This window comes from Hemicordylus capensis, chromosome 11 (genome assembly GCF_027244095.1).
Source record: "Hemicordylus capensis ecotype Gifberg chromosome 11, rHemCap1.1.pri, whole genome shotgun sequence".
Lineage (NCBI taxonomy): Eukaryota > Metazoa > Chordata > Lepidosauria > Squamata > Cordylidae > Hemicordylus > Hemicordylus capensis.
In genome coordinates, this window is record NC_069667.1 from 27,405,014 (window position 1) to 27,431,453 (window position 26,440).

The 26,440-nt window shown below is 42.7% G+C and overlaps 1 protein-coding gene across 4 annotated transcripts in view; it reads left to right on the forward strand.

Moving 5' to 3' along the window:
* DIAPH2 (diaphanous related formin 2) overlaps window positions 1–26,440 on the forward strand; it is a 312,070-nt gene that overhangs the window by 34,173 nt on the left and 251,457 nt on the right. For all 4 annotated transcript variants that reach the window (XM_053274418.1, XM_053274417.1, XM_053274419.1 and 1 more), the window contains 4 exons: window positions 13,236–13,375; window positions 24,584–24,658; window positions 24,741–24,810; window positions 25,786–25,922. In XM_053274418.1, coding sequence (XP_053130393.1) covers window positions 13,236–13,375; window positions 24,584–24,658; window positions 24,741–24,810; window positions 25,786–25,922 — 422 coding nt within the window. The remainder of the gene's footprint in view (window positions 1–13,235; window positions 13,376–24,583; window positions 24,659–24,740; window positions 24,811–25,785; window positions 25,923–26,440) is intronic.

Consider the following 26,440-nt stretch of genomic DNA (forward strand, 5'->3'; position numbering starts at 1 on the left):
GGCGCCCAGAGCACCCATTGCATCGGGCTTCTTGTACAGTGCATTGTGGGATACATAGAGGCCAGGAGAACAAGTCCCGGCCTCCACCGAGCTGCACCATTAAAGATTGCCAAAGATACAGCAGAAGAGTGTCGGGGGTGGTGGTGGTGTAGGTGAAACCCCCCCCCACCAAGCCAGGAGCATGTGAATAGCCTTACCCTGTTTCAAAATGCTGGTAGAGAAGCATGGAACGTGACCATACAGAAGCAGCAGCCACTTCCCTGGTCGCATTTATTTTCTTATTTATTCCCTGTTTATACGGCCTTTCATAAGGCATCCCAAGGCAGTTTTAAAAAGATAAAATGCAATCACTCCATAAAAATCACATTTAAATCCTTAAAAACAGTTCAGCAGTAACAGCCATAAAACACCAGAAAACAACTGCCATAAAAAGACAGACAAGCAGGAGAGATGTCAGAGAGTAGACACGCCCTGGGAGAGGATTTTGGAGCCTGGGGCAACAGAGGGGGGACTGCCCCATGTGCAGGACGACTTAGCCTCTCTCAACATTGGCCCATGGAGCACAGGCCCCTCTGACAACCTTGTTGGGTGGGCAGAAACCCTTTGGAGCAGGCCGTCCTTCAGATATCCAGGGCCCAAACCGTTAAGGACTTTAAAGGTAATAACCAGCAACTTGAATTGGATCTGGAAACAAATTGGCAGCCAGTGTAGCTCTTTCGAAATAGGTGTAATATGCTCCCAGCAAACAGTTCTAGAGAGAACCCTGGCAGCTGGTATTCTGTACCAACTGAAGTTTCCAAATATTCTTCCAGGGGAGCCCCAAGTAAAGTGCATTGCAGTAATCCAGCTGCAACCTGACATGGGTAATAGAGACTAGATCTGGCCTCTCCCTGAGGAAGGGACGCAGCTGGTGCACTAGCCGAAGACGTGCAAAGGCACTCCTAGCCAGAGCTTCCACCTGAGCATCCTAAAGAAGAGCCAGGTCCAGCAACACCCCAAAGCTGCACACTTGCTCTTTCGAGGGGAATACAACCCCATCCAGAGCTGGTTGAATCACCCTATCTCCATTAGCTTTTCTACTGGCCAGCAGCACCTCAGGGTGACCAAGGCAGTTTCAGTCCCAAAGCCAGATTGAAAAGGGTCCAAGGCCCTTTGCAGCTGCACTGATACCACATGCTCTATGGCCTTCTTAAAAGGGGAAGATTTGAAACTGGCCAATAGTTATTAAGGTTGGTGGAACACATAAGTACCTTTTTGTGTCCTGAAGAGGCCTACTCTATAGAAGTGGAAATGATTCACTTCTTGGCATTCTGCATTAGGCTCCGAGTCGATATATTGCAGAATAATGTGTGCGTGAATCGGACCTTGGCCATTTCTTATTAATTAGCTTAATTTGATTTTCTTGTAAGTTTTTTACAGTCTTGATAATGGCATTGGTGGCAGTTGTATAAATCAAAATGGCTTGATCAAGCATGTCTAACTGCTTAAAGATACACAAAAAGGATGAGTGTGCTTGGTGTGGTCCCTGATATATAATTAACTACTACCAAACACACACACAAATCCTGTTAGAGATGCTAGGGGTGAAAATAAACACATGGAAAATGCCTGACCTATCTTCATTAAACTCAGTCAGAGACCATACACTCCTCATTCCTAAGGAGCTTTAGGAACTGCCTATTAATAATAACCAGTCTTTTGAGTTAAGTCAATGTGCTGCAACTTACCAAACCCTTAGAGAGAATTCATTCTCTTTGGTAAAGAGAGGTTTTCTTCTTCTTCATCATCTTGAGCCTCACAGCCTTAAACCTGTTAAATGATACTTCAATACTAGCACCACAACTCAAATTTATGTAGCTTAGCTGTTGTTTTTCAGCAATGTTGCCACCTCAATAGAAAGATGAAATCTTGGCCAAAACCTCAGTGTTGTGCTGGTGTCACACAGTGAACAAGACATGCTTGGTGAGCCGCCTTAGAAACCAGACAAAAGAACATGGAAGGAGCCGACAATCATTAAATCATGCACAAATGTTACCTCCTTAAATAACTGCTTTTGCAATTGCCAGAGTGAGCTCTCCTTTTGTTCTTCCTTCAGAAATGTGCTTTATTTTGGAGGAGGACAGTTAAGGGCCACATGAGCCCATTCTGTTGCTGCACTACAGTTTAAAGCAGATAATAAAGGCATTATAGCTGCACATTGGAAAAGTTAACTCAGATGATTGATTGTGCCTGGCAGAGGCCCACACATGCATGTGCCATGAAGAATTAACCTGCCACCTTGGAAGCAGCCGTTACTTGATGCCTGATGAAGCAGCATGGATAATCTCCAATCAAAGAATAACCAGCAACGTTCTTTTAAGGGGGAGTATAAGAATGCACAGGGACGTCCTGCTGTAGCTAGATAGGCCTGGGGCATCCAAGGATTTTCATCCCTGAGCTTTGATTGAGATGGAAAGGGGAGAGTGGGACATTGCAAGGTGAAATTAATTAGGTTATGTTTCAGTGGCAAGGACGGTGTCTTGTCCTAGGAGTGTTTTAGAAGAAATTAATGTTGAGCAGACCAAGTTGGTCATGAGCAAGTCCCACGGAAAGTAATGGGATTTAAGTTAGTCTTGTGTCTTTAATTTTAATATTTATTCATGGAATTTGCATCGTGCCCCCACATCACCACTTTTCCCTAAACTAAAAAGCCTCAAAAGTCATAGCTAGATAGGACCAACGAGGATGGACTTTAGGGGGCCATTTTCTATCCAAGCTGAATCTCACCGCTCAGTGGCCAACATCCTGAATACCAGCGTGCACAGGTGAAGAGGGACTGCAGGGAGGTGACCATTGCTCACACAACTGTACTGTGTCCCTCCTAGACGTTCACTGTTGCACAGGCAAGACAAATGCCCTCACCCTGCTCATGCTCAATGTGTGGAGTTGGGAATCTAGCCTGATCAAAGGGTTGAATCTTTCTTCCCAGCAGGGCATGCAAACCGCCCAGGGCATTGCACAGTGTTGTGCATATTTGGTGCAATACACTCTTGGCTCTCAGAGAATATGTTCTGCTTGAAAACAAGGCGCCTGACTTGCAAAAGCTGAGAGAAGCAGGAGGAAGTGGACAAGATCTCAAGGACATGACAAATAGGTCACACGTCCAGACTGACAGCTCCACTGCTGTCCTGGAGAGCGAGGACCTTGGGGAACAACAACATTTTGAGGAAGAGGGAAATGTTGCTCTAGATGGAATCCTCTCCTTGGGAGTCTAAGTGATGATATACTAACACACCGAAGAGATGCAGTTCTTATGCAATTGCTGCTCATCTTAAGGTTCTTTAGCAGCTGTGGGGAGCAAAAACTCAGTGGGCACTCTCGGCAAACTCAGGATTGTGCTGTATATCGGAGGCTGATGAGGATAACTCCAACTATCCATAGTACAGACCAAGCCTGCTCAACTTTGGCCCCCTAGCTGTTTTTGGACTACAACTCCCCTAATACCCAGCCACAGTGGCCAATAGTCAGGGGTTATGGGAGTAGTAGACCAACATCTGCAGGAGGGTTGAAGTTGAGCAGCCCTGGTGTAGACTGAAGGCATCTGAATATAGTAGAGGCAGGTGGTAGGCCTGCTATTTGAATAGTTTACATTCTGCACATTGGGTCCTACTTAGAGTTGCCATGCCCCCCGCCCCCCGAATTTCGGGTTTTTCCCAGATTTTAAGCATCCCACCCAGATTGCTTAGCCCACCCAGATTTGCCTGGATTTCAGCTTTTATTTATTTTACTTATGTTTTAAAAGCTAAGTCCTTGTAGCAGCAGAGTTATGGAGCAAAAAGTTGAGGCTTGCTTCTTCCTTGGAATGCTAATCAATACGCAAAAGTGGAGGGTGATCAGCATAGATAATGGAGTGTCCTGAGCTGTGTGGAGCTGCTCCCAGTATATGGCCCTATGTTGGAAATTAAGGTTTACCTTAATTATCTGTGGGTGGGGGGTGGGGAATGTTTGCTTACCTATGGGATAAGACAGTTTCAAGCACAAACACACTGGCAATACTTTGAAATGAGAGCACTGACCTTAATCTGCATATGAGAGCTGGCTTGCAAGAGAACAAAAGGAGATTAAGAGGATAAGAAGCAGGCATTCATTCTGATTGTTTCTTGCTGAGTGGCAATACAGGAATGCCCAAGAGAATTTTCCCTAAACTCCTGGTATAGCAGGAGTCAGGCCCCAGTGAGGCAGGGGATGATGCCTCACACCTCCATGGCGTCTCCCTGCGGCCACCTTCCTCCCCCTCTGCAAGAACGTCAGTCAGGGCTACTCCCTGGGTTGATGCTCAGCTGTGGGGAGCGCCTGCTACCCCCCGTCCCCCCTCCCGGTCATGCTGGTGGTTATCAAGGGGAATGCTGCTGCAAACCCTGCTGCTTAGCAGTCTTCCCACAAGCTCTTGATCTTTTATTTTCAATATATTGTCACAGGTTGGGGCAGGGAGATGTGTTGCAGGGGCTGCTGTTCTCTCCTCCAAGGTCTTTCAGATTAAGCTCTTTGAGTGCCACCATTGTTGGGGCCGGAGTTTGTTTGTTTGTTTGTTTGCATTTATATCCTGCTGCTCTTCCTCCCGTGAAGCTAGTCCACATGGTTATGTTTGTTCTCACAACCACCCTGTGAGGTAGGCTGAGAGAGGAGAGTCACCTGGTGAACTTCATGGCTGAATAGGGATTTGAACTCTGTTCTCCCCAGTCCTGGTCCAAAGCTCTAACCGCTATGCCAGACTTGGTTGCACTAGTTGCTAGTGCAGCTAGGTACTTAAAGGGGTTCAGCCAACAGGCATGGATTCCTGACCGTGGGGTCCATGTAAGGATGCTTTCTGCCTCTCATGGGTCGCAAAAGAGAAGCCAGTTCATATAACTGGTTTCCTTTCCTACTGCCCTGCGGAAGTTGAAAATGGTTTTTTTTGTTCCTGAGGTCTTTTAGTACCAAGTTTTAATTAAGAACCTAAGCTGTGGTTCTGTGTTGATACCTATTTTTGCTCTTAAGTTTCTGTATGTGTGCTTTTAAGATCATATTTTTAACTGTTAGTATCTTATGGTTGTTTGATAGTTTGGGGTTTTTTCCGCCCTTTTAACTGAAAGGCAGAATATAAATCATGAAAATAAAGGACATAATAACTTCCGTTAGTGTTTTTCCTTCATAATCTTCGTCCTTGATGTGTACGTAAGTAATACATTCTCTTATTTGAGGCAAGCAGCAATGTTCTTAATAGTCTCAATTTTCCAGAAGTAGGTAGATAAATCAGCCACAGAAGTACACACTTATTTTAATATTTCTGCATGCCCAAAGGACATCACATACAGGAAGGGTAACTAAACTGGCACACACAGACCATATTTTTGAGGAACCTTGTGATCTCTGTGCCCCTCGGTCTATTCTGGTGGGTCTGTTAATGCAAGTGCCTGCCTTTGTTGGTGACTCGTATTAATCCTGTTATTTTGGATCTTCTCTAGTCAGTTTTATACCTCAGAAGGAGGAAAGTGGTTTTTGTTTGCAGCAGCTAAATACTGCAGCCCATTTACATCAGGAACTTTGAATGACCTGAGCTTTTGAGTGCTTGGAAGGAAACTTTGAAAAACCTCAGTGGCTTGTGGTACCAGCATCAAATATGGCTTAAATGTGGCTTTATTCTATTTGCAATGTGAACTGCTTTTGAGAACTCTGTTTGGTTGAAAAGCAGTATCTCAATATTTATAATAATGACATCTATGCCACTTATGTATCTAATTTAAAAAAAAAAATGTTTTAGACATGGGCTGTGCATCATTAAATTACCTCAAACTGCCTTTCTTCTGAGCATTCCTTACTCCTAAGGTGACAAATCCTTGAAATCTTCTCAAGGACATTGAAATAGAAATTTGTCCTGAACTTGATATCTTTTTCAGTGTATATGCAATGCACAAAACCATGTAAACATTAAAAAGCCACTGCTGTAAATAACAGCTGTGTTGAAAACCAGCATTTAGAGCAAATTGGTGATCCATAATGAACTGAAAAGCTGAGAGCCTCATGGGCTTAAGTGACCAATGCCGAACCAAAGCAAAACAAGGTGAGTTATAGAGGTGGGTGATGGTTTGCCAGAGGAGAAAGCAATTAGCAGTACTCCAAGCGGAGTGGAGAAACCAATTTCCATTGCAAAATGCTAGAAGTTGTAATGAAACTTTATTGATCACATAATTGGTAAATGTGGCAGATTGTTTCGGGTGATACTTACCATGTGGCTTCAAGCTATATGAATTGTTCAGCTTGTTCAGGTGATAGAGAAAAGTATAAGTCTCAAAGTCTGTTTACTGTCATGGTTTCTGTTGGATCTGTAGTTTTATGTGGAGGTGAAAATCTTTATCACATTTCATAGTCAATAATGTGTGAGCATTGGAAAGTGCAACGAGACTGTGCTCTGAATCCAAATAAAGTGTAATGTTTGTTGTTGCCATAGATGAAAAGTTGATATAATTAATAAATCTGCACTTCTTGCCAATGCAGAAATGAGATTCCACAGAACATGATCCCACCCCCGGGGGCAACAGTAAATAAATAAATAAATTACAAAACTTTCTGGCGGTAGACCATTGGGAGGTAGACATTTTGACAATGCGTTTTAGTAGCCTTTGCAGCAGGATAGGTTTTAGATACAAGGCAGTTTAAATATTAAGCAATTAAAGTAACAAATGAAGATAAGGGCTTAATTTAATGTATTTAGTGTTGAACAAGCAGTATGTAAAATTTTTGAGGTGCGAAGGAAAGTAAAGCTGGTTGAGAAGATGAGCCAGACAAATTGCATACAGCAAAAGTCTTTGGTTTTCACTATGAGAACTATTTTCTGTTTCTCCAAACTCCTTAAAATTCTGGCCAAAGTGAATATGATTAGTATTAGCTGTGATTTATCTAGCTAGTTGCATGAATATTCCATTAGCTTTGTTAATTTCAGACAAACTGATTAGAAATGGAACTATGGCTTTTTCACCAAGCTGTGTTCCAAAATAGCACAACAGAAAAGATGTATATGTTCTCTCTCTCTCTCTCTCTCTCTCTCTCTCTCTCTCTCTCTCTCACACTCACACACACACACACACACACACACACACACACAAACACACACACACACACGGGTTGGTTCTCAGCTAGAATTCTTAGGACCACCACTCAACTTTTTTTTTGGCAGCTTTAGAAACTTTGGTGGTTTGCCCTTAAACTCAGTTTCCCTTGTGCCTAGAACCCATTTTCTCTTGCACCTTCTGAAGTGGGCTACTCCTTGCTTTATATTTTAAAATAAAGTGGAGCTGAAAATGTCAAAGATAGAAAGCAACTTACTTCCGTATGTGCTGGTCTTGTAATAAAGCAAAGAAGTATTAAGAAAAATAGAAAAGGCCATTTAAAGATTAATCACTGTAAAATTGTTGCTTGATTCATTAATGGTTTTCTTGACCTACACAAAGGGAATATTGATTCAGTATCGAGAAATAATTTCTTACATGATAGTGACAACTAAAATCTCTGATAGTAATTACTGGAGAACCTTTGAGAGTACCTACTGCCTCTGAATGGGAAAATAGAATATATCAATATGCTGTTATAGTGAAAACAGTAAACTACAGTATATGGATGAAACAAGACCATTTGTAACAAGTTTATAGAAAATTGGTCTTCTGTTATTAAATTCTGGCAATATAAACTGCATACACCTATTTATTGTCAATAGATAGATACTGTGTGATGATTATCTGATTGGGGGGAAATGAAGAATATTGTTTGCATGCATTTTTTCCTTCTAAGGAGTTAGGAACAAGCTTAAGAGAGCATACTGTACTAACAAATCAAGTTCTTTCCTTCTGTGGAGAAAAACAAAAATGAAAGTGGCTCTTCTGTGGATACAGAGTAGAATGAACTATAAGTGTGTACTGTTTTATCACCTTTCATTGTACATAAAAGCGGTTTTGGTTTTATCACATTTATCTGTAAAATGTGTTTGCCCGATTTTTCACCTACTTTCCTTAAGGAAATATGCTGTCATGGTGAAAACAGCAAACTACAGTTTATGGATGAAACGTTCCTTAAGGAGAGTAAGCTTAGGAGATCACCTGGCATTCTCTGTGTGTGTCAGTCCACACCTGCCCCCCCATCAAATTTGGTACTAGTTCACATAGTGAACTAGTGAACCACATAACCAATTTGAACCAAACTTGCTACAGCTGTAGTGAGTGACATAAAGGGACACCTCAGTGACATAGTTTGTGATGATGTCATCCACCCCAGTTCAGTTCAAGAAGGCGAATGCGTGAATATTTGAATTGCAAGTGGGAACTAATTTGGACCAGATTTGATACAGTTGTAGGCACTGTTCCCTCTCAGGCGTGCAAACATGTGCGCACTCACAAGTTTTCTGATGTCTGCTGAGTTAATTTTAGATCCCGCTCAGGTGGAGTTGGGAAGACAACATTTTATGTTCCTTGTGTAATATGGGGATATGAATGTTGAGCTACCTTACGCTATTCACTAAACTGTCAGCCTTTATGGCTGTTTAAAATAGAAAAGTACATGTCAGTAAGGGTCTGCACGTATGGTTGGAAGCAAAGTGTTCCGCTGCAGACAGGGCTGGTTCGAGTGGCTTGATTGTGAACCAGACTGCCCTTCAGGAAGGGGGTCCGGTCCAAAGCTAACCAGTTTGGCGGTGAGAGGGGTGAGGGTGGCACCGGGGTGGTGGTGGCAGTGAGAGGCATCTTTCAAAGTAAATGAGAAGTTCCTTACTGGTCCTGAAGCTGCCTAAAGCGGCGGCACGGTGCTCCCCCCAGCACCTTTCGCAACGGTGGCATTGCGGCTCCAACACGTTCCTGGCCTTTGTGCGTGCTCCTGGGGGAAGCGCCACACTGCTGCTCCAGGTAGCTTCGGTACCAGTAAGGACCTTATTATTTACTTTGGAAGATGCCTCGGCGCTGCCCTCACCCTTCTTGCTGCCAAACTGGTTCAATCAAATCAACCAGTCCGGTTGGTCAGTCCGGCCGAACCGGTTCGTGGACCTGCGGTTCGGTCCGAATTGGGATTGAGCTGTGGAAAACTGTCTGTGCACACCCCGATATATTAGTTGTCTGGAAAACAAACTGAAAAATATTTTGTTGGGAGCGGAGTGGTGTTGAATGTGTTTTCAGGGTGGCATTTATTTTGACTAAATAAGACAAGTCATTATGGTGATGTTGCCTCATTATAAAGCACTAAGCACATTTCACCTGCTCATTCTTGCATAGACACAGAGTTGCATGCTAGTGTCTTGGATTAGATAAGTATTGCTGTCAGTCCTGGTATTGTAACCGCCCCCCCTTTTCCATTTTTTGGGAGAAAAAAACCTGCCCATAAAGCAGGTTTGATATGAAAATAATGAATTTCATATTATTCATTTAATATACCACCTGACTCTGAAGGCTGTAGGTGGTTCACAAAAGTAAATTCAATATAAGCAAAATAAAACAACCATTAAAACAATTTAAAACATCCACAGACTACTAAAAGCCCGGCTAAACAGATGTGTCTTAAGGGCTCCTATGTCAGACCCATGTGGCTTAATGTGACTGCTTCTTCGTTTTGGAGCAGGGTGGTGGGTGTTGTTTGTAATCCCTGTGGTTGAGCACTGGAAATTGCTTGTATTTCTCCTTCTCTGGCTCTTTGCTGACTCCAGGACTGCCTCTTGGACAGTTTAAAAAATGGCTCAGTGATGCTTGCAGCAGTCTTTCGGATTCTTGTCTGTTGCTTTCTATCCCTGTGAACCTTTTTCCTGCTGTCCACCACCCCTGCCCCGCAAATAAAAAAAGAAAAGAAATAAAATTAAATTCCTTATGCCTTTTTAGTTTGGAGCTCTGGAAGTCTGGATGTCTCCCGCACTGTTTCAAATCATTTTAAAAAATCTTCTTGTGTACGTTGACTCTTAAACTGGTTAGTGCCAGAATTATTACTTGAGCAGTTCCAAATGTTGGTGAAGAGAAATGGGAACCTGGCTACACATACATCCATAGATTGGGGCATAAAGACGTATAGTAATAGAAGTATAACAGATGCACACTTGCAGCGGTACTTGAACACTAGAGGCTAAATTTCAATTCAAGCATCCTGATACTGTTAAGATATTTGTGCGGAATGTGAATTCTATGTTTACTGCTCTCAGTGGTGGGGGGAAAAGGGTACTAGGAAAGATTTCGTATTCATACTTAGGAGAGAGTTACTTGCAGCCCTTGCAGATAATTCTTATTGTCCTTTCTTCGTCCTTCCAATCTTCTACCAAACATTTTTGTAGGAAAAGCAATCAGGAATAGGAAAAATGGTGTCTGTTATTTCCTATTTCTAGATTATCTGCCCCATCTGGGTGAGGTTTATTAAGGAATGGGTATGAAAAACAAATGCTTTATTAGACATTTTTCTTAGCAGGTTTATCTATTTATCATTAAAGCTGAACCAAAACTTTTTAGTTTTGTTTCCACTTTTGCTGTTGTTGAAAAGCATGTCCATTTCCCAGTAAGCGGCTGCCTCTTGAAAGGCCATCTGTTTTTTTAATCTGAGTTAGTCCACAGGGCACAACTCAAGGAAGCTACCAAGTGTTGGGAGCTAAGAAACTTTGAAATCACTGAGCTTGTCTCCTGAAACCGTGTGCTGGCCACCTCTATTTAGAATTCCCTGCCATCAGGGACTGGGATTTTTTTTTAATCTGTGGATTGGTGCAGATATATTTTGGTCACTGTGTATTGTTTGCAAGTCCGGTTTGTAAGCAGAGTGTGGACAGACATTCCAGATTTGCCAAGTAGTTTTTTATATAATGTGAATGTCAAACAGCCCTTTTTTTGCTGTTACATAATTGGACTTGAGTAGCTCTTAAAGGATCCCTTGTAAGTCTGTGTGTCCTGTTGTCTGGTGTATGTACCATATTAGTGAACATGGTCAGGTGTTTCTGAAATGAAAAGAGGGACACACAAGGGTGTGAATAGCTTGTATTGATTTCATTAATTGATCTTTGAGGTTAGATTGTAACTTCCCAGAGAGTTACTGACAACAAAAGAAAATGCTGAAGGTGCCATTGCGTTGCCATGAAAAATATGATGTTGCTCCTCTAGCACTAATTAGTATAGCTTGCTGACTTTTGGGCTCCATAATTAGCGTATTTATATTTGCATTATACAGACCCTCATGATCAATGAAAATATAAAAATGTGAAGTGGTACAGAGGTTAAATGTGTACATGTTGCTATGGCCGAAACAAATAGCTTCAAACTCTGCTTGTTGTGCTCACTACAATAATGGCAGTAATGGGGAACTAGCATTCTAGAGGATGTTCACCAACTGTGTGTAAATGGCCAAAAGAACAGGTAGGATGTCAGTGAGGGGGCTGTAACTATTCAGAAATCAACTCCCTATTTGTTACTGTGTTGATATGACCCAACATTTGCACACATGTTCTTTCCCCACTGATCCTTACCTTGTAACCTGTATTAGTGGGTGATATGCTGGTGTTGAGACCCATCTCTTATGTGGGGCCAGCATCATTACCTAGTTTGCTTTCAGTTAGCGATAGTCAGAAAAATAGAATTGCCAATGAAGAGAGTCTGCATGGGACACAAAATGTGCACATATGGCTTACATTGTCTAAAATATTCTGTTTTTGTACTGTGGATACTACTTTTCAGAAGGCTTAAAAACAGCTTATCCCAAACCTCATTATTATTGCTCACATTATAAACATATCTACTTATCCCAAAATTGAAGCAAAATTGATGTGTGCTATTGAACAAATTGGTACTCATTTGGACATCTGGACATCAGCTTAAACTCGTCTTATTATCTTGTCTTATTCTGAATTGTGACATGCATTCAAACTATAGTTGCTATATGAGAGAGGAAGTGCAGGGAGTTGGGTAGAAAGCAACAACCACATGTGACTTTGACTGACATATGAATTGAAATCGGTAGTATGATTTGGAAATGATGGAATGCATAAGTGTTTTGAAAAGTAAGGTTTGAAAGATGGTTGAATAGATATGATGGCCAAGTGATGTGATCGCCAGGCATATTTATTGATTGTTAGCAATGGCTTTGGACATGTGCAGATTTAAGCATGCCATAGCCTGCATTGTTTATGCTCCTGACCAAATGTACAACTGCACACATACAAGAGCACATGCTTCTGGAAATTTCAGGTAGTGTGTGTAAAGAGAGGATGGATGCTACTGAATAGTAGCTCTGAAACGGAAACTTGGGCAAATTTAGTATCAAACATTTGTGTGGGAGAGTAAAGGTTTCCTTAATGGACAAGCCCATTAAAATCAGTGGCCATAATACCCTTTAATTTGCCAGGCAGGATTAATGTCTTGCTCGTAATGTTTGTATATCAAGGAGGAGGAATCTACTGAACTCTTCAAGCATATTTTAATTTTCATATCCTTTCCCCCCATAATGGTGGTGTCCAGATGTAACTGTAAACCATTGATTGGCATTACTAGCTTGTCTTTGTCTGTTGCTGGTCATAGACGCAATAAGGAACTGACTGACTGAGCTTGACTTGGACTCAGGCCAGCTCATCTTTGCAGATGACAGGAGAAAATGTGCTGCATTTCTTCCAGGTTTAACACAAACTGGGATTTGCCATTGAATCCAGACATGCAGGTTTGTCCTAACCACATTTTTTTGAACAAGCCTAGTTTGATATCCTGGCTTGTTCAGCAAATGTGGGTTGAAGAAACCCAGATTTGTGGAGTTTGTATGCAACAACGTGTGTGTGTGTGTGTGTGTGTGTGTGTGTGTGTGTGTGTGTGTGTGAAGCCAGGAGTAGAAGTAGCAAATTTGCTTCTCTCATTTGCAGGGCATGAGGCCCAGGCTTGTGCTATTAATATTCAATCATGGTTTAGCATTACACCTGAATCTGGCCAATATCTTAACATCATAGTAAACAACCTTGGAGAAGCCGCTGCGAGTCTGTGAAGACAATACTGAGCTAGATAGACCAATGGTCTGACTCAGTATATGGCAGCTTCCTAGCTTCCTGTGTTACTAACATTAATCAGAAGGTGAAGCATAGCTTTAGTTTAAACAGAGATAGAGGAACTTGATGAAATGAGTTAAATTTGGGAATATAAGGAAACATTTTCTTGCTTTTGTTATAACGTGTGCATCACATAAAATTTTATGCTTAAAATGAATCAAAATATAACACATCCCTTCTTTTTCCTATGAAGGGAGGCCTAAAAAACAATAAACACGAGTGTACCCTCTCATCGCAAGAATATGTTCATGAACTACGGTCGGGTATCTCGGAGGAAAAACTTCTCAACTGCTTAGAGTCCCTGAGAGTCTCTCTTACGAGCAATCCAGTCAGGTAGGTGTTGGAAGCTATTACTCAAAGAAGTGGAAGGCTGTGAATTACTATTAGTTAAAAGATTGAGGGTGGCCTCTCGTGATATGCCAGACTCCGAAACTCTGGCTCCTGGAGTTTGGTGGTGAGCCTGAATTCCATTTTGGGCATGGGGTCAATATGCCGACATTGGCAGATGAACTCCTTTAATCTCTAATTTTAATGTGTTAATCAGGTAGTTTACCACTGATGGCAAATGTAATGTGTAGGTGAAGAATGAGATGGGTAAGCTGTGAACAGTTTGAGAAGTGCACCCCTTTGACCTATCTGCTGATAGTGTGCATTCCCAACATCTCTTGGTCCTGTCTGTAATTTCAGTTCAAGTGGGCTTGGTTGATGACCGATACTGGCTGACATAGAGAGCAAAGATGCTCCAGTGCAGTGAGAAAGCAGCCTAACCGAACGTCCCAACTAACTGCACTGGTACAGCATTCATGCATGCATTCGATTTCTATACCGCCCTTCCAAAAATGGCTCAGGGCGGTTTATACAGAGAAATAACAAACAAATAAGATGGATCCCTGTCCCCAAAGGGCTCACAATCTAAAAAGTAACCTAATATAGACGCCAGCAAAGGTCACTGGAGGTCCTGTGCTGGGGGTGGATGGAGCCAGTTACTCTCCCCCTGCTGAATAAAGAGAATCACCACGTTAAAAGGTGCCTCTTTGCCCAGTTAGCAGGGGTTAGCAGGAAACAAGCCATTTGTATAGCCTCTCCTTCCCAAGGGAATTCTCTGTGGCACCCGAAATTATGTCCCCAAGGGCCGCACAATCTTCTCGGTCACGTTTTCAGGTGGCACAGAAGAGAAGGCTTCCTGGGGAAGGAGGAAGGAGTGCTGAAAAGATTTGCTTCCCCACTGCACTGGTACAGTTAGTTGGGAAGTTGTGTTAAACTGCCAGTCAAGTATAACCTGTGGCATGCATCTTACATAAGCAGAGGGCAGAGGCACAGGTTCGTTTGTTCTTTAGAGTTTCCCCACTAGTAGTACAGAGGAACATAGGAAGCTGCCTTTTATACCCGTCAGACCATAGCTCAGTACTGTCGATACTGACTGGCAGCAGTTCTTCAAGGCTTCAGGCAGGAGTCTTTCCCAGCTCTAGGCCCAGATGCTGCCAGGGACTGAATCTGGGTGTCCTGCATGGAAAGCAGACCTCCACCACTGAGCTAGGACCCCATCTCCAAAGGTGGTCTCCATGGGACTCCCATCTGGGCACTGACGATGCGAAGACCTGCTTAGCTTCAGCAAGACAGCTATATCGTGTACCCTCAGGCCGTGCTCTGGTCTAAAAATGGATCTTCCTAGTATAATGTGATACGTTGCCAAATGATTGCTTGGTGTTCTCTTCCCACCCATCTTGCCTTTCTAGCTCCTCAGCTTAAATGTGTTCATTAGCAGCAGTAATGCTTTGTGTTTCCTTGATGGAGCTGATGTTTTGAGTTCTCCACTTGTATCATAGAGAGGGTGAGAGAAGCATAAAGTAGGACGATCCCCACAATTTAACAATGCGGCTGATTGTGAAGAATAGATTGGATTGAAGGTCTGAGCTATAGAATATTTCTGCAAGTAATTTGGGATTGTTAAGGTGAGAAGCCACACAATGGCATATAATTGAGCGTATTCAGCTGGACGGTGGGATTCCTGGCACACGGTCAGATTTTCATGTGTGGTGTTGAGAACCGAATGATTCACATAGCTTATTGGTATTAATCAGTTATTATCTGTTACTGAAAGAGTAAAATCATGTCTGGCAAGATTGCATAGGAGCACTTTTCTCAAACAAATAATATTGTTGAGAATGCTGATGTGTACAGAGCTGTGAATATTTTGTGTCTGCAGGATTGCTCTGAAAATGCACACTGGCATCAGATTTCTCCTGTTGTAATTTTAAATATCGATTCTAACACCTAAAGCTGTGGAGATGAGTTTAAAACTTGTGGTTAGTATTTAGCAATATGTATGATGCAGGGTAGCCACCTTAAGTGCCGCAGTGGGGAAATGCTTGACTAACGAGCAGAAGGTTGGTGGTTCGAATCCCCGCTGGTCTGTTTCCCAGACTATGGGGAAACACCTCTATCGGGCAGCAGCGATCTAGGAAGGTGCTGAAAGGCATCATCATCTCAGACTGCACGCGGGAGATGGCCATGGTCAACCCCTTCCTGCATTCTACCAAAGAAAACTCCGTGGGTGCCAAGAGTCGACACCAACTCGAGGGCACACTTTACCTTTAGCTTTACGATGCAGGGTCGGAATTGGAACGAAGAGCAGCCTATGGTGGTCTGTGTTTACACTAGGACTTTCCTGCCTACTTTTCACTTCCTCATACTCCTCTGACAACCCACTCCTGAGAGTGCGTGGACTTTCCAGAAGAGTGCTGTGGAATGCGATGTAGAAGGAATGGGTGGTCTCCTGGGCATGAGCAGATTGCTTTCTGCTTGTGCACAGGACACCTTAGATGCGAGCCATAATTTCCAGTGGCTGGGAACACAGCTACTTCTTCTGCATGGCTATTGCATGGTTCTTTTCAAGTCCATTTGTCTGCACTGCCGTTACTTCTCTTCTATATATTATCCCAGTTTTGGGGGAGAAATAATCCCGATTTTTTTGAACATGGCAGCTTGGTGTTTAATCCTGCTGCACGGAGAGTAGCAACAGCAGAACAGGGTGCAAAGCAAGTCCAGAGGGCAAATTTAGACCTCTTCATTGCTTAGAATTGTGAGGATGCCTTTTGGTTCTGGTCTATTGTTCTGGCCTATTGGTGCAACGAGATTTCTTTGGCTGATGTCTTTCCCCCACTCAGGACTAACTCCTGGAGTGCCTTGCCTTTCAAACTCTCTGTTCCTGGCTCCTGGCAGTAGAAGAAGCAAAGGCTATCAATTGTGTTCTGCCAGTGGAGGAGAACTTTGAGCTCTTTCAGAAGAAAGCTGAAAAGTCAGAACTATAATGCATCAAAAATAGCTTTAGTGACGCGGAAGTAGGGCATTTCTCTGGCTTCACAATGCTCTTGAGTTCTTTTGGCAAAACCCACCAGTTTCTCTGCTCCTCCCACAAATGTACCCGATTCAGGCATCTCTTGGTCTGGCTTTGTTTTGTGTGTGTCATTAACCTGGTGGACAATTGTTTGACAAATCTAATCCTCGTCCGTATACTGGTGTTAATAGTGCAGAATGCATTAAATACAGAGAGAAAATGAATCAGTTATGATTGAACCCATCACCTTTCTGGGGAACCCCTTCCTCTTACTGAACAGAGTGAGAGGAGGAAACTTAACATGTAAACATGACCTTGATGTGTGTGTCCAACGGAAAACCTCAGTCAGGGAAAACCAACCCAGTCTTTGGAGGCCTCCTTTGAGAGAGTTGGAGGCTTCTTCTCCCTACCCCTTCTCGGCTTTATTGTTGTTCCTCCATGCTCCATTAATTGTTCTTGTGTTCATTTCAGGAATGAGTGTTATCTTTTCTTTTGCCAGCTTTGTATCAAACTTCCACCACGTTTTCCCATTTTGTTGTCACCTTTGAGTCTTAATTGTCTTTTTAGTTAAATGCTGATGCTTGGGGCTTATCTGTGTCTTGTACTCTGTTGCTACAGACTTCAGCAGCTGTCTTTGTTCAGATGACTTTCAAATCTCCCTTTTATCATCCAGTTGAATTCTGTATTGTTGGGCTCTCTCAGAGAAGTATCACTGCAAATACATTCATATTCCGAAATAGTTTTGCTTAACAATGTCTCCTTGTCTATTTCTCAAACGGTACTCTGTCTGGATGTGACTGGAATGGTCTTGTCTTTGAAGATGGTGGTTGTTGCTTCTTACTCCCCTTTAAATTATCACAATCTTGACATGATTGCTTATAGATTTGTTTCCCCTCTTGAGTCTTTTATGAACTTTCTTCATATACGTATGTCTTGAATTTCCCACTAGATGTTTTGTATAAAAAGATGAATCTTATCTCCTCTAAATTCCTCTTTATTCCCCAATTAAACCGCTCTGTCCAATGAGCAGTAGACACATGAAGGGTGGGAAAGAGAGCATTAGACTAGGTGATAGAAGCAGGCAAATTATATATATTTGGGTATTGTTAAATGAGCTGACTGAGCATAGAAGTACCTTTTTAAAGTGGTGGTACTCTTTAATGAGCAGGGGGAGAGCAGCTGGCCTTCTTCGTCCCCAGCACAGCATCCCTTCAGTGGCTGTTGCTGGTGTCTATCTTGTGTTCATTTTTAGATAGTGAGCTCTTTGGGGAAGGGAAGCCATTTTATTTTTATTTTTATCTATGTAAACTGCTTTGGGAACTTTGATTGAAAAGCGGTATGTTTCGTTGTATTCGTAAACGCTGCATGCTGCTTGACTGCCAAATATGAGGTCCATTGCCAAGTTTCAGAAAACCATTTAGCTGCACAGTAGCCCAGAATGCTTAACATTGATAAGGTATTATTTTCCATTTCAATAATATGTATTCCAAGGATTGTTCAGACCAGAGATTCTCAAGGCTGTATCAGTAACAGTCAATTCTCTGTTCTCCCTTTCTCCAAAATGGTGAAGGAATAGAGCAGAACCACAGCATATGGGATAAGGTTCTACCCAGTTTTGTACATTGCCAGCAGTGATAATAGTTTGCAAATCTGAGGTAACAAAATACATCTTAAGCCCAATGACTTTATAAAACAATTTTGTGCTGAAGTTATTGGAATCTTAAATCTAAATATGATGATTTAATTGTTCCCATGAAGGCCTGGGCGAAGTTGGTCTGCATGTAAGGCATGTATCTATTTAACATGTATGCCTTTTTATTTAAAAATTCTACCCTGCCTTTCCAAGCTAAAGGTCCTTCTGTTGTAAGATACAAAATCATAAAGCACTATAACATCTAAGCAGCAATATGCAAACTCCCAGAATAATACACAAATAGGAGCAAGTGGAATCTAAAGACTCACAATCTGAAAGAGAGAGAAAAAGAACACCTGAAACTGTTAAATGTTGGTGGAACACAAAGGCTTTCACTTTTGATGTAGACCTCCTTGCGGGGAGTGTTCCACGACTGCAGAACCCACCACAGAGAAGACCCTGGCTTTTATGACCTTACAGATATGAATTTCTCAGAGATACGAAAGCAGGGGCTCATTGGATAATGTGGGAAGGTTTGCATGGGGAGATTCTTGGCATTGCTTGTGCTTGTAACTTCCTTGGAGTCATTCTTGGATGCCTTGTCACTGTGTGTGTTTGTAATCTTGTTAATTCCTGTGAGTTTTCTAGCTTGCTCTTTCTTCTCTTCAGGACGCATATTCTGCAGTGTCTCTCAGAAGCCAATTTCGAACCTAGATGGCTCTGAAGAGCCATCTAGTGACAGTGTGTTGTATACACCCAGACAAAAACCAGTCCAACCCAAATGATCCTGCATTAGCTACCAAAATATGTTAGCAATGCTGCATTTGATTGTTTTGCTGCAGCACTCATATGAATGTCCAGTGTGTTCTGGATTTTTAGCAAGCCACGAGAGAAATGGCTGTAACAAGTTCCCTATCAACTTCAGTTGGTACAAGGGATATCTAGATGCTTGAAGCATTCATGCAATATCATCGAATGTTTGTATTTCATTCTTTGATTATAGATCTTCTGCTCAAGAACACAGTTTTTAGGTGTAGGCTATCTGTGATTCTAAAAATGTCCTCTTGGTTTTCTAGGTAAATTGACCACATAATTTGTGTCCTAATAATCCTGCTTGGATGTTCAAAAGAACTCGAGCTGGCTGCTTACAAACATAAAGGCAATGCCATTGGGAGAGGGAGAGGGAGAGGCAAAGGCTTTGTATTGTTGAAGATCCAAATTTGCCAGAATATACATTACTAGTTGGGCTGGGTGCAGAGCATCTGTGCTTCTAGTTCGCCACTGCTGCCTTCTCCCCTGCCACCACTGTTTTCTTGCCCACTGCTGCCTTCTTCCTCCCGCCGCCAGTCGCTGCCATTTTCTTTGCCCACCTGCCCGCCAGCTGCAACCACCATTTTCATCCTTCCCGGGGGGACTCATCCATCTGTCCCTTGCTGTGGTCTGGTCATTCCCCAATTCGTTTGCAGATCGCTGCCGCTCCTTCCCTTCGCAGGGGCAGTGGACCTATTTGGATGGTCTGCCCCATGTGCCTTATGGATCCTGATGGTTTTCAGAGGGCGCTTGGGGAGTTTCCCAGCAATCTGGTAGGCAACTCATCAGCGCTACTTGTTGAGGCCTGGAACATTGGGGCTACAAGGGCACGTATTTTATTTATTTATTTATTTAACATATTTATGTACCACCCAAAACTCACGTCTCTGATGAGATTGCTTCTAAACGACCTCTTAGGGCTCATAGATCTCGACTTCCTTGGTTCTCTGAGGACGAGAGATGAAGTGAGCCGAGAGATGCCTCGAGCGCCACTGGAGCGCCACTGCCACTAAGACAGAAGCCAACCAAGTCTCGTTGCTTGCCCATGTTCAGGAGTATACAGTGGTGATAAGGGCGGCAAAATCTGCTCATTTCTCTGCACTTATTGCGTCTGTGGATTCCCGTCTGGCGGCCCTTTCCCCAATCACCCGCTCTTTGCTAAGAAGGGATGATTCTGGTGATCTTCCATCTGGCTGCTGTGACGTGTTTGCCAGGTTTTTCGCTGATAAAGTTGCCTGCCTTCTGTCAGAATTGGACTCCAATTGCTTGGTATCTGTTGAGGTAATAGAGGCTGGGTCTTGTTACACTATCTGGGATACCTTTGAGCTTGTTGAGGCTGATGACGTGGACAGGATTCTCGCCAACGTGGGCACAACGATCTCTAGCCTGGACCCTTGTTCCCCCTCACATAATACTAGAGCCAGGGGGTCATCCCATGAAATTGATTGCTGGGAAATTTAGGATCAGCAAACAGAAGTATTTTTTCACACAACGCATCATCAACTTGTGGAATTCTCTGCCACAGAATGTGGTGACAGCCAGCAACCCAGAAGGCTTCAAGGGGGGTTTGGATAACTTCATAGAGCAGAGGTCTATCAATGGCTACTAGTTGGAGGATTATAGACCACCTCCATCCTCAAAGGAGGATGTCTCTGAGTACCGGTTACAGGGGGGTAACAGTAGGAGAGAGGGCATGCTCTCAACTCGTTCCTGTAGGCTTCCAGTGGCATCTGGTGGGCCACTGTGTGATACAGGATGATGGACTAGATGGGCTTCCTTGGGCCTGATCCAGCAGGGCTGTTCTTATGTTCTTTGGAACACTCTTCTCCTCCAGATTCCTTCATCCCGCTCCTTAGTGGCTTTTAAGGCCCTTCTCACCTATCTTTTCCACCAGGCTTCTGCGCCCCCCCCCACCCACCTTTTAAAATATTGCTATTGTTCACTGCCTAGAATCTTTGGAGGAGGCAGTATACAATAATTGTTTAATAAATAAACAAATAAACACTGTGCTAGTGCAACAATCAAAGCTGCACACATACACGAAGGGTCACGTAGCTGCGTGGATGTTCAAGGTTTTGCAATATCTTGCGCTCTTGGTCTGCCTGCACAACAAAGAGAGCAGAACAGGATGTGGGCCTCTGCTTCTATCACCGGTTGTGCACCTTGTTGCACAAGTGCACCGTTGTTCCAGCACAACACTAGACTGGGATGCAAGTGCAACTTATGCTAGTCTATGACCATAATAAAGATTGCTTGATTGAATGCAAGCGCCTGAGTTAGCAGAACTAGCCAGCGTAACAACTGGTTGTACTGCATCCTTGCACTGGTCTGGATGTCCAGACCAGTACTGCATCCAGCATTAGTCTGGATGTCCACCACCGGCAACTCTTGGGCGCTTTATTGCTAATGGATATTAATACATTCAAAATGCCAAGAGTTGCCTCAAGAAGAGTGCTTGGGAAATAAGAAAAGTTGAAATATGAGGAAAACCTTGAGGTGATGGTGGCATGATGTATGCAGTGCCATCTGTGGCCACTGTGCCTTGTAGACTTCCTATGGAACTAGAAATGGGTCTCTGGCAAAGGAGCTTACACGGGAAAGTACAACTGAGGAGGAATTGGAGAGGTATCATGTGTGACATGAACATGGACAGATTTCTCCACTTCTGGAGTTTATGTAGCTTCGTTATTCAGAGTATGATACAGGTGGCATGACACTCTATGTTAAAATTACTAATAGACTACATCTATCACTACAAGATACTAATGACTACAAGTGGGCAGGGGAGGTATAGGAAAACAGTGGCGGCCCTCCCTTTAGTTATTTAAACCGAAAGCATAATTTGATTTTAGAGTGTCAGAAAGTATCAGTTGGAAATAAGATTTGTATGTTGTGTTTGTTTTGGAATAAGAACACCCTGCGCTTTGCCATTTCCCCACTGTTCTTTATTTCTCCATGTAGCTTTGAACTATCACTCCTTTTATTTGATGCTCAGTGATTTGGGTTTTTCTGTGAGATTACAGTTGGGGATGGAGCACCATTAGAAAGAAATACAGTCTGTATATTACACACAACCCTGAACACTAGCCTCTGGCATTGCACAAACAATGACAGAGACAACATGACTAATGTTGGTTGTCTTTGCATGAGACCAGTTGCCTCGGGCATGCTTAGAATTGCACACAAAATTTTCTTTCTTTTGCTTGTGTGGTAAGTGTCGACTTTGCTCTGACTCCAGTGGGTACCTGTGTCTGATGACATGAGCATCTCATGCTGATTCCACATATCCTTACTCTTTCCTGCCTGCATTGCACTTCTTCTTGCTTTGGTAGCAGCAGCTAAAATCCATGTTGGAAACTACCTGGAGATTTTTCCGGTTACTTGTTTGTGCAGCATACCAACAGAACTACTGGATTTAAAGAATAGTATGAAAGGGCCCGAGAGTTTGACAGATGCAAACATAATGAATAAAATCTTGGTGCCAAGAGGTGATCTGAGGTTTAGAAAAGATGATTATGGCTCAGAAGTTCCATGCAAGATGTAGAAAGGTGTATCTGTGTATTCACTGGCAAACCATTCCATCATAGAATACAGTTGGAACGAAACATTCATGCCAGAAAGAAATGGGATGCTCCTTTCAATGAAGCGGCAAAGGCCACATGGATCAGCAAGTAGAGGTCCAGTGGCTAATTTGGCACTTTGCGCAGTATCAGCTAGCCACTCGTCACCAATCCAGAAACAAGTGAGGGATACAGAGAGAACAATGTCTACAGCAATGGAGTTGCTGACATTGGATTTTGGGGGATGGTAAGGGAACACCCTTCTTGAACGCAAAGAGGCCTTCCAGTAAAAATGGCTAAGGCATAGATTCTGTTGTAAGTTCAAGAAGAGTGCTTAGGAAATAAGAAAAGTTGAAATAGGAAGAAAACCTTGAGGTGATGATGGCATGATGTATATCGTGCCACCTGTGAACACTGTGCCTCATAGACTTCCTTCTTGCTTGCTTCCAAGTACATAGACTTCCTTCAAGAACACCTTTCTTGAACTCAAAGAGGCCTTCCAGTAAAAATTGCTAAGTCATAGACTGTTATGCAAGCTTTTTTTTTTTGGCAACAGTATACTCAACTCCATAGGCCCTATGCTAGTTTTCTTCTAGTCCAGTTCTTCCATTCTTCTCACGTTATCGGTATTGATTACTGGCATTCTGCTGATGATTCCAGTCTTGGTTAATTGATTTGTGTGTGTATGTGGGTACAGGAGAGCTGGTTTGAAGACAATGGGGCTCTTCGCACAACCATCATTTTCAGGGTAAGAGGCAGTAAATGCAGTTATACAGGCTCATGTGGAGCTATGGGAATCCCACCGACCCATCCCCTGCAGATGTGCATGGCCTGGCTTTTGCACCCAGGTCTTAACAGAGGTAGGATGAAAACAGCAGCTCTTCTACCTCAGAGTTTGGTCACAACAGTGCTTGGGCCATTTTCTGCAGCTCCTGGCCGGCATCTTTATCACAGAGTTCTGAGGTTAGAGGGGCCGAGCAGAGGAGAGACCTGCTTGTGCAATCAGAGCTGCCCCTCTCCTGGGAGTGCCATGCATTGTGAGATACTTGGAGATCCCAGCTCCTGGTTGGGGAGCCAGCCGCTCCCTCAATCATCAGGGTGCATGGCTTGTAGAGCCCAGTGGTGGCTCTGCTCTTTTGTCTGCACCAAGGGAGGAGATCTTCCACCCCGCAAACCACCCCCATATGGCTGTGTGAACAGGCCTTGTGACTAAAATATGCTACCTAAAGAATAGTATGGACACTAGGGCTTGTGATACTTTCCTTTCTATTTTAACTTTTGTAAATGGCCTTAAGATGCATTATGAAAAGTGGTATAGAAATCTGAACAATACATAAATTCAGTTTCTGCTTTCGCACATGGTGGGCTGCATAATATGATCTGTGATATGTGGATAAGAGATTACCTTGCCCTTTGGCTCATACTAATGTTCTTATGAATCCTTCCCATTCCCTTGATTCAGTATTGGAGCATACACACAAAGGAGCTGACTTGAATAGCACCAGCACTAGCAGCTTCCTATTTAAATCCATATTTGCCTTATCCTTGTTTCCTCTCTCCCCACATTGATTAATTAAGTTTCCTGTGTTCCAGTTCGTGTGTGTTTCTTCTGAGCTGATAACTCCTGTGGATAAGCAAGTGATGTGAATAGGACTCCTTTACAGTCCAGGGCAAATCTCTTTGCTTTTGTATTTAGAAGGGTATCAGTAGTTCTGTTTCTTTTCAATTGACTTGGCTTAATGCCAGAAGCCCATATTTGGGTCATGTGTGGAGAAGATCACTTTGGTGAGAGAAATGTTAGAGGTTCATGTGGGTAGCTGTTTTGCTGGAACTGTTGCAATGCATGCCATGTTATGTCTGCTCAATAGGATGGCACACAATACACATGTCCAGTCAGTTATAGTCAAACGGAAGAGCTTATAATTATTGGCTTACAGGAAGCATTTGACATTCCCCTGCAAGCCCCGATAACCACTTGCTCATCATTGCCATGTGGAAACGTTATGTATCCAGGCTTCCCTATTAATTGGGGAGGGGGGCGGAATCAGGAGTCTTGTGCAACTCCATACATGCAAGAACCCCACGTGCACATGAAATCCCTTTGGCCTGCCATGATCATTAGCTGGTTGTGATTTACTCTGTTGTATATTATTGTGCAAAACAGGAAATGTAAATTAATATGCACTTCATTTTTTTCACAGTTGGGTTAACAATTTCGGACATGAAGGGCTTGGACTTCTGTTGGATGTTCTCGAAAAGCTTCTGGATAAGAAACAGTAAGTATGACAAGGAGAAAGAAGGGGGAAGAAAAAAGAGCTCAATAATACCTTAAGTTAACATTGTTCTCCTCCCTTAAAGGCAAGAAAGTATTGACAAGAAAAATCAGCATAAACTTATACAGTGCCTCAAAGCTTTTATGAACAATAAGGTAAGAACTTCAAATTTATCTTTTGCTTTCAGACAAGAGTAGAAAATTTGCCTTTTCAAAGTGTCCTTTCTGAGTGTGTTGTCTTTCTGTATGGGTTATTTTCTTGTGTTTGCGAAATTATTATTGGCTGACGTGCGTCTGCTGGAATGATTATATTTATTTGTTCTGCTGCTGTGTTATTTCTTTGAATTTGTGGTGCTAGTTAGATCTTTATTGTGTTTATTAATGTTGTGCTTAGTTGAGTTGAGCTCTCTGTAAGAAAATGAGATGTTTAAAAAATGTATCACAAAAACCTTGGATCGTTTTGATAGCATATTACAAAGCCAGGTAAATAAAGAAGTATGGTAAATACATCTTAGAGAACATTACTTAACTGGTACATGTGAAGCTGATGTGTAATGAGGCAGAACGATGGCATTTATGTAGCACAATGCAAAAATGCAAGTTAGGTTTCCTACATGTTCACTTTAATTACTTTTGCCTCTGACTTGGTGTTTGTGCCCCCAAATTGTAAGGTTCCAAATTAGACTTTATCCATCTCTTGGTGGTTAAAAGTAGATCATAGCAGGCAATAGCAGCTCTGTGATTTGCATGTCCTGCTCTTAGGAGGACTTTACAGAACTAAGATTTCCAAGCTATGCCTACGGTGTATTTGGCAGGAAGGCACAACCTCACTTTGTGTCCCCTGCCCCTCGTCATACAAGAAATATCTGGTCAGAGGAAAAGAAATGTTACCTTCTTGCTGATGATACCCATGGGACATTATTCACCATAGCTGCAAGAAAATTGCATCAAAAATATTTGCCCAAGACAGCATTCAAGTAAGAGAGAGAGAGAGAGAGAGAGAGAGAGAGAGAGAGAGAGAGAGAGAGAGAGTGTGTGTGTGTGTGTGTGTGTGTGTGTGTGTGTGTGTGTGTGTGTGTAAAGAGGAGTCTTATAGCATGTAATGTTTGTTGCATTCTCTTTTTTTTTTAGTATGGATTGCAAAGAATTCTAGGAGATGAAAGAAGCCTTCTGTTACTTGCTAGAACAGTTGACCCAAAGCAACCAAATATGATGACTGAAACAGTAAAAATACTTTCTGCCATTTGTATAGTTGGAGAAGAAAATATGTAAGTAATAAGTAAACCTCTTGATGTTTTGTGTGCATTGTGCTGGTCAACATTTCATTTTGCTTTTAAAAAATAATTGATTTGACCACTTCTCTGATTTTCAAAAGTTGTGCTGTAATGGCACCATCATCATGGGACATATGGGGCAAGGGACTCTCTCGGGTAACCCAGTCTCAAGCCATTTAGAGCTTTAAAGGTTGAAACCAGCACTTGGAATTGGGCTCAGAAACAGCCTGGGAGCCAGTGCTGCTGATGAAGCACTGGCTTAATATTCTCAAAACACCCAGTCCCAGTTAATAATCTTTCAGTTGTACCAACTGCAGTTTCTGAACTGTTTTCAAAGGCAACCCCACGTACAATGCATTGCAGTAATCTAAGCAAGAGGCTACCAGAACACGAGTAACTGTGGCTAAGCTCTCTCTAGCCAGGTATGGTCACAGTTGGCGTCTCGGCCAAAGCTGATAAAAGGAACTCCGAGCCACAGAGGCCCCTTGAGTCTCTAGCGACAGTGCTGGATC